Source organism: Nannobrachium achirus, assembly GCF_963921795.1.
Source record: "Nannobrachium achirus genome assembly, chromosome: 5".
NCBI classification, from domain to species: Eukaryota; Metazoa; Chordata; class Actinopteri; order Myctophiformes; family Myctophidae; genus Nannobrachium; species Nannobrachium achirus.
The window spans coordinates 49,965,284-49,974,609 of NC_137814.1; the positions used below are offsets into that span (position 1 = coordinate 49,965,284).

At 46.1% G+C, this 9,326-nt stretch overlaps 1 protein-coding gene across 1 annotated transcript; it reads left to right on the forward strand.

The window, feature by feature from the left end:
* Window positions 1-5,799: 5,799 nt before the first annotated feature.
* Window positions 5,800-9,089, forward strand: LOC308284585 (frizzled-8-like). The gene has a single exon (XM_080725248.1). The coding sequence runs from the start codon at window positions 6,135-6,137 to the stop codon at window positions 7,962-7,964; it is 1,830 nt and encodes a 609-aa protein (XP_080581374.1). The 5' UTR covers window positions 5,800-6,134; the 3' UTR covers window positions 7,965-9,089.
* The last annotated feature ends 237 nt before the right edge of the window (window positions 9,090-9,326 follow it).

The following is a 9,326-nucleotide window of genomic DNA, read 5'->3' on the forward strand; positions in this document are numbered from 1 at the left end:
ACCTAACACACATCAGGTTTATTTAACATTACACCCATTGAGGAAAATAATCTATTTCTAAGACTAAGGAGTAAAACAACAACAGCGATAGCAAACCTTTATCGTGAATTGTTTGAAACTGTGTATTTTGATATTTTATATCTTATATCATTGTTTGTTGCAGTTGTTTGACTGTTGAATGTTTAAAGGACCACAGTTTGGGCCTTTTCTGTCTCATCCGTTTTAAACTGACAATGAAACATTCAATCAATTAATCAAACAACAAAACAGCAATACGTTAATATTTCAAAGAATAAATCAAGACATTAAGAAAAAGCAGGGAGACAGAGGGAGCCGTAGAGACTCTTGGGTCCTCCGGCTATACGGTTCACATTTCTGACTAGTATAAATAAATATAAGTAATACACAGGGACCCTTTCCCAGGCGTTTATACACTCACACAGGCATTTGTATTAGTTTGTGTTGGTTGGTTGTTTTCATAAACTGTCCAACTGAACATAATCATTGAATGGCTCCAGCAATAAGTCTTGAGAGAAAAAAATCCACCAAAAGGATATTTTACATAACACATTCACATAGTTCACTGATAACCAAATGGACCCTTATAGATCTTTAACTCTTGAGAGTGTAAAATGAAATCACAGGTCCATTTGGTTTCATTCTACTCTCTCAAGGGTTACATTATTGTTAAACATCCGCATTTCTTAATTTACAAGAAATCTACAATCTACACTATTAGAGAATGTAGAAGAATTGTTATTTTGATCAACGTTGGCCTGTTATCTCTCCTATGGCACCACATCAATAGTTTCGGGTTTGAGAGGCTAAATCTCATCAAATGGTAGTCCCTGGCTCAAAGGCCGAATAAATAATGGACCTTGATATGAAAGGGCTTGAAAACCACGGACGTAGTTGAACTGAAAAGTGGCTTGCAAACAGACACTGAAGGATTCAGTCACAACCACTTGAACCCCAGGCAGCCTCCATATTCTAGGGGGAACTTTAGCCAAAATTGCAACACATTGTGACCTGTAGATCTTCTATTTTTGGCATTTGGTGTGTGTTGGTCAAGTACTGGTGTGGACTGGTCAAGTACAGAGCCAAGGTCCAGTTACTCCACATGTAGAGGGTTTGAGTGGTTCATTTAATAGTTCAGTTTGAGTGTAAAAGATTTACTCAAATCGACTCTTTTAGATAACTATTTAATTTTTTATGTTTAAAAATTGGCCCAAAATGGACCTGTAAGGGAAGGATTTCACTGGGGGATATGATATGATTAGGTAACCCTGCCACTGGTATTTACCATTTTACGTCTTTATATTTACTTTCTTTACCTAACACGTAATAATGAATAACCCTTAATTAATTATTAATTAAAAGTATAATAATTATCACACGAGCATCGACACTAACGTACAGAACGCAGAGCACAAGGACTGCCCCCGAAACTTCCCACGAGGAGCATAATAAAAAGACAAACATCTTCACAGCACGCCTCAGTAACTCTATGAGAAGCCCCCCTCTCCCCCCCCCCCCCCCCACACACTTTGTCTCTCCCTCTCTCTCTCTCTCCCTCTCTCTCTCTCTCTCTCTCTCTCTCCCCCTCTCCCTCTGCCTGGCGTCATGAACTTTGAGAGCCCTGGGAGAATGGGTGCGGAGACGCTCAGAAAAAGGAGGTGCATGGGGAGGGAGGAAGGGAGAAGAATGAGGTGGTGGAGGGAGAGAGAGAGAGAGAGAGAGAGGGGGGGGGGGGGGGCTGATGGCGGTCTTGCGGGGGGCTGGGCTGCATGCACGGGGCGGTTAGAGAATGCTGAAATTGACTTCTAAACAGATGCAGTAATTCCATTTCCATCCCCTTTCAGATTTGGTATGCGGAGGAGTAGAGTGTGTGTGTGTGCGTGTGTTGGGGTAGGGGGGTGGGGGGGGTAACCCAAAACCCGGCTATCGCAGTTGCAGTGCGGAGGGGCTCGGTGGTGTCCGTGTAGCCAACAGTTGGTGGCTGGCTGGAGGCTGTGGGGGTGTAGGGTGGTGGTGGGGTAAGGTGGGCAGGGGGTGGGTTTGTGTCTCTAATCTGGCTTGTTAATCAATACGGGCTGTGCTACGATAGACAGCCACAGTTGTAACCGATGCTGATTCCCTGAGTTCTCTGCTATTCTGCTCTGCCTCTCTGCCGTGCATTGAGAGAAAGGGCGAGAGAGGTGTGGTGGGGTGGGGTGGGGGGCACCTGTTCCCAGGGTCTTTTTTTAAAGCTTTATTTAATCAGGGGGGAAGTCGATTGAGCATGCCCTGGTTCATGCTAATGTACTGTAGTTAGTTACACACATATACCTGGGAGCAATCTGGACTGGTATACAATATTCACCTGACCTCCATTCATGACTGCCAAACCAGTGGTTACAATTTACAATTTAAGCATTTAGCAGACGCTTTTAATCCAAAGCGATTTACAATAAGCAGGTAATACATCAATATAATAAGCAAGATAATGTGTCAGTAGACTCAGTACATCAACAACAATATAACAATGCATAGGAATATCAATCTAGAAAAAAACAATAACATAGGTAGACCACGCACCTAATCAGTAAAAAACGTAAAAATGCTATCTAGCTTCATGTATGGTCATTGAGGGAAGTGGGGAGTGTTACAGACTGCTATGGGTTTAGGACGGTGGAGTCTAAAGAGGTGAGTATTCAGTCCACAGAGGAAGCTAGGGAGTGAGTCTGTAGTTGTAAACTTTGAAATTTGAAGGTCTCCCCTAACTTTGACAGTGTACAAATGGAACCAAATTGGCCATTTGTACACTGTCAAAGTTACAGACTTGTAAGGGTCAGTTTAGACCCCCATAAAGGAACCTTTAGAGCAGGGGTGCCCACACTTTTTTGACTGGAGAGCTACTTTTAAAATGACCAGCTCAACATGATCTATCCACCCCAAAAAATGTACCTGGGGGGGCTTTGGAATAGTACCGGCACTGGCGTTACATATAAGACAAACGCACCTGACATGGAAAATGGAAGTGATACAAACGCACTTGAAATGGGAAATGGAAGTGATACAAACGCACTTGAAATGGGAAATGGAAGTGATACAAACACACTTGACATGGAAAATGGAAGTGATACAAACACACTTGAAATGGGAAATGGAAGTAATAGGTTTTTGGGTTCTTTGTAATGCTACTGACTTGAAACCAAAGCATTTCATTGTGGGGTTTGCCTACTTTAGAAGCAGTGAAGGGAGCTGACAGGCAAGTCAAGTCACCTTAATTCAAAGTGATAGATGCCAAAATGAGGGGTTTTGTGAATTTTGTTTTTAATTATTTCCCTTTATATTAGGGGCATGTTAATATGGTCTACCTGTACAGCCTTTGTGATCTACTGGTAGATCACGATCTACCTTTTGAGCACCCTTGCTTTAGAGAGTTCCTGAAATCCACTTTGAGAACCACTGTGCTAAACAACTCGATTTGCTTTGTTGGGGACTTGCTCAAGGGCACCTCGACACTTGTTGGGGAGGGAGATTTCTCGTTCACCTTCCACAACCAGGCTTTTGACCTGTCCTGTGAGTCACCTTTGTACACATAGGCAAAGGTCATACTGGCAAGCAAGTGTTATCGAAGTTATGTCTTGAAGCTTTTACAATTAGTACGATTGGATTTGAAATTTGTATTAGCACTGCTAGTTGGGGAAAATATTACAATCCTTTGTTGTGTGGTTTGTTTGAACATTATCAGGCTCCAGATGGATGGAGTTTGCCATGATACATGAAAGTACATCCTCGATTTACATTTTTTTTCCTGCAAAATGACAATTTACCTGACACTATCAGAATCTGAACTACCTTGATTCAGCAAGCAAAGCACAAATCCAACATAAATCTGTTTTTTCTTTTCTCCTTGCCCCAATGCCCCCCTATTTTTATTTTTTCTTCCTGAAAACAACAAAGGCGATGGAGCTTGCACAAAAAACAAATTTCACCCACTTCGTCACACCTGTAAACCTGTGATGTGACATTAAAGCTTATTCTGAATCTGATTCAATAACAATAAAGAAGAATTAAAGAGGTGGTGCCATATAGTTTGGTACTTTTTCTGTTTTGTATGTGTCTGTGGAAAATCTTCCTCCGAAATCTTCCTCCAAGTATAATCATAATACCTGATGATCATGTTTTAGGGGGGGGCAAAAATCACAACACCCCGTCTTTAAGAATTTAAACCTTGTGGATGGCAGATCCTAGGAAAGCTAAACCAACTATTCCATTTTTTATACTGACCACCAGACCCACACGATGAAGTGTGAATTGGTTTAATTGGCGCTATCACACGGTGCTGTGGGACGTTTGTTAACTCAATTTCGTAGGTTCATTTCATTGGGAGTGTGTTTGCCCACACATGTCATGTTTGTGAAGGCGTGTAGCGCTGCATTACAGTAATCACCCTCCCAGCAGGAGGCCATGGTAGGCGCTAAGTGAAACATTGGCACCGGCGTTAAGACAAACAGCACTCTCTTTAGACTCAGACAGCCCCCCACTGTGGGCTAACAAGAACACATTAAATCCCCATCCACTTCACATTGAGGCACACACACGCGCGCGCGCACGCACGCACGCACACACACACACACACACACACGCCCTTAAGCCTTCTTCACACACTGTCTCTTTTACATTCATACACACAAGCACACATTCTTGCAGTCTACATCAACTGAAATTATTCGCATAATATATTGTATAGCCTACATTATTTGCTGGTATCCATTTTGAACATGCTCTGCTCTGTTTAGAACACAGAGCTTTCATATCTTGCATACATCGTCACTGTCGGGCAGAAACCTTGTATCTCCAAGTTTCAAAACGTGTACATTTTTTCGTAAAACAAAGCCCTGCTTCACCATACAAAAACTAGTGAGAATAGTAGATCTTCAAGCACACAACGCCTCGCACCACAAGGCGTTGTGTGCTTGTAGATCCGCTATTTTCACTTGTTTAATTCATTCGTTAAATGATAAATACAAAACAAGCAATTTTGGACCTACTGGTATTCACCAGACAACAACCATATATTTGTGGACACATTGTTGCTTCTAGCGTTGAACCAGCAACCTCCCCGATACAAGACACCGTACCTATAGGCATATTATTTTTGCACAAACAGACATCTGGATCATATTAGATTTGGCATCCAACATAATGTTAATAAATAAATAACAATAACAAACTTTTAACTAAACTAATTAATAATATTGTTTAGAGCAGTGGTCCTCAGAAGGTAGCTAGGGACCCCCATTGTACTTGAGGGGGTCCCCAGCTAAAGATTTGTTAATATAGCATGCATCCAAATAATTGTAACCACTTAAACCCTACAACACACATAGCTGCTATTTGAAGATATCAATATTTGAAGATATCAATATATTTTTTAAACATTTTACCAAATCTTGTATGGAGATCCCTGGCCAAAAACATCTTCAGGTGGGGGTCAAATACATATTAATGTGGGGGTCCTTGACATGAACATGTTTGAAACCCACTGATTTAGCTAGCCTATAAAACCCTACACACAACACACTTTAGTTTAGACTAATCTAATACATTATATTATTTAGATTGTGGGTGCCACTGCCTACATGGGGGGAGATAGTATTTTAAACAAACACCTTGAATACAAAACACTTGATTGACTTATATTATTCCACCTCAGCCTCCACCCGCCTGGGTCCAGCAGAGGGGGAGTGACTTCACCATCTGCTATATAAGCACAACGCACCCTCCAGCACACAAACACAGTCACACACACACAGCCGCTGAGCTGTTCGCACACACAAAGACACAGACAGACAGAGAGAGAGGAGCGCACTGATTCAATGCGCAACAACAAACTATAGGACATCGTCCACAAGGCTGAAGTCAAAACTAAAACACAACTTGTTTTGTTTTTCGGATACTTTTTTCACTCTGCCTCGCCGGTGATTATACAGCCAGAGGACCCGAAGGACACTCATCAACGCTGTGTGCGTCTACAATGAGTTCACCAGCATCTTTGGATTAACCGCTCCGGAGCCTGCAGCCCAAGTTTCGCTGGGCACTTGGGGGGGAACAGACGACACCGCACGCGGCGGGGACACAGAACGATGGAAGGACGGGACTTAATTGCGACTTGGCGAGCGCTTTTGTTAGCCCTCGCCGCGGTGGTCGCGCACGGACCGGGCTGCTGTCTGGCGGCGAAGGAGCTCCAGTGCCAGGAGATCACGGTGCCTCTGTGCCGGGGCATCGGCTACAACTACACCTACATGCCCAACCAGTTCAACCACGACACGCAGGACGAAGCCGGGCTGGAGGCGCACCAGTTCTGGCCGCTGGTGGAGATCAAGTGTTCGCCGGACCTGCGCTTCTTCCTGTGCAGCATGTACACCCCCATCTGCCTGGAGGACTACAAGAAGCCGCTGCCGCCGTGCAGGAGCGTGTGCGAGCGGGCCAAGGCGGGCTGCGCGCCGCTCATGCGGCAGTACGGCTTCCCGTGGCCGGACAGGATGCGCTGCGACCTGCTGCCGGAGCAGGGCAACCAGGACCTGCTGTGCATGGACTACAACCGCAGCGAGGCCACCACCCCCACCCCGGTGGTGGCCAAGCCCACCAGCCGGCCGCTCAAGCCCTACAACCCGCGCAAGAAGCCCGGCTACGGCAGCAGGCTCCCCGGTAAGCACAACAAGCCCGCCGCGTCCTCGTGCGAAGCCGGCTGCCACTGCCGCGCGCCCATGGTGCAGCTGACCGGCGACGGACACCCGCTGTACAACCGCGTCAAGACGGGCCAGATCCTCAACTGCGCCATGCCGTGCCACAACCCCTACTTCTCCGCGGAGGAGAGGACCTTCACGGCCTTCTGGATAGGACTGTGGTCCGTGCTGTGCTTCATCTCCACCTTCGCCACCGTGGCCACCTTCCTCATCGACATGGAGCGCTTCAAGTACCCGGAGCGGCCCATCATCTTCCTGTCCGCCTGCTACATGTTCGTGTCCGTGGGCTACGTGGTGCGGCTGATCGCCGGCCACGAGCAGGTGGCGTGCAGCCGCGAGCACGGCGTGGAGCACGTCCACTACGAGACCACGGGCCCGGCGCTGTGCACCATCGTCTTCCTGCTCGTCTACTTCTTCGGCATGGCCAGCTCCATCTGGTGGGTGATCCTGTCGCTCACCTGGTTCCTCGCCGCCGGCATGAAGTGGGGCAACGAGGCCATCGCCAGCTTCTCGCAGTACTTCCACCTGGCCGCCTGGCTCATCCCCAGCATGAAGAGCATCGCCGTGCTGGCGCTGAGCTCCGTGGACGGCGACCCGGTGGCGGGGATCTGCTACGTGGGCAACCAGAACCTGGACAACCTGCGGGGCTTCGTGCTGGCGCCGCTGGTCATCTACCTGTTCATCGGCACCATGTTCCTGCTGGCGGGCTTCGTGTCGCTCTTCAGGATCCGCAGCGTCATCAAGCAGCAAGGGGGAACCAAGACGGACAAGCTGGAGAGGCTGATGGTGCGCATTGGCGTGTTCACGGTGCTCTACACGGTGCCCGCCACGGTCATCGTCGCCTGCTACTTTTACGAGCAGCACAACAGACAGACGTGGGAGGTCACCCACAGCTGCACTTGCCCGTCGTCGTCGTCGCGCGTCGGCGGCGACACCGGTAGTGACCGTGGTGGTGGTGGCGTGGAGCAGAACCTGAAGAAGCCGGACTTCGCCGTGTTCATGCTCAAGTACTTCACGTGCCTGCTCGCGGGCATCACGTCGGGCGCGTGGGTCTGGTCCGGCAAGACGCTGGAGTCGTGGAGGACGTTCTGCACGCGCTGCTGCTGGGGCAGCAAGGCCACGGGCGGCTCCACGTACAGCGACGTGAGCACCGGGCTGACGTGGAGGTCCGGCACGGCCAGCTCCGTGTCCTGCAACCCCAAACAGATGCCTCTGTCCCGGGTCTGAGATGTACTGTGGGCCGCAGGGCAGGGGAGTGCCAGGTGGTCTCTCAGCTAAATGACTTGACCCATATAGCCTAAAAGACACGCTGAGGTCGATTCTACACAAGTCTTCTAAATCCTTAAAAAAAAAGTATTTCTGTGATCAGTGGTTCTCAAACTTTTTCATGTCAAAGAACCCCAAAATGTGCAGATCTACAAGCTCATTATAGCATATTGTATATCTGCTATTTTTTAATCTAAATAGAATAATGGTTAAAGTGGTTCACACAAATGCCTTTCAGGTCTAAAATGGTACAGCATAAAAGTCCGTTTAACCGTTACTTTTGTCTGTTAGGAATTAGAAGGTCTACTCTACAAGCTCACACGGCATTGTGATGTGTCGTGAGCTGAGCTTGTAGATCTGCTATTTTCAAAACCTAACCAAAAAAACATGTTTGACAACACAAATCTTGTATATGGGGGTCAAATGGAGGGTCCGTGGCCAAATACATATTCATTTGGGGGGCCCCTTGACATGAAGAAGTTTGAGAACCAATGGAAACAGCCAATAACAGAGGAGAATGGGGCTGCACTAATTGTCCATCAGCTTGTTCTAATTAGCACATTAATGAGCGTCCTAATGGGGGTTTCTCTTAAATAATGGAGATGCTGTCAGTGCAGAACAATGTACCTGGCATTGAGGAATGCCACGTCTTTATCTAGGCTTAATTAAATACCATATAGCCTACAACAGGCAGGCGAGACCCCCCTTATCCCATACATGGACATGGTAGACATCATGAGGCTATTCTCTTGCTTTAATTACTGTACTTACTGCCCTTTTGTCTTAAACGCAAGATTCACAATGAGACTATACGTTGCTTAAATGAGGCCATCACACTGACTGGTCCATGTTTTATTATTATTCTGTGGAGATGAATTGAAGTACATTTTTTTTCATGAATGCCTTAAACTGACGTCTCATACGGGTTGCGTATAACATGTATTTATATAATTATTGTGTACATAGCTACAAGTATGTAAATTTGTAAATGAAAATTCTACGAGATTTGTAAATATGTATAATGTCCACTTTGATAGAAGATCTTTATTTTGAGAATAAAAAGAAAATGCCTTTTATTGAATTTTACTACTTGCGTTTCAGTTCATTCTCATCGATTCTTGGAAAGTGGAGCTATGCTTGCTTGTGAGTTTATGTTCTGATTGTTGTGGAAGGGGCATTTAGTCAAATGCATGGTTTTATCTAATGGGGGGAAAAGTTCTGGCGTTGATTTATGAAGTATTTTTGCTGTTTTACTTGAAGATTCTCTCACATTTTACCATAGAATGGACAACAGACGTATTAAATGTCCAAAAAATGCTGTGG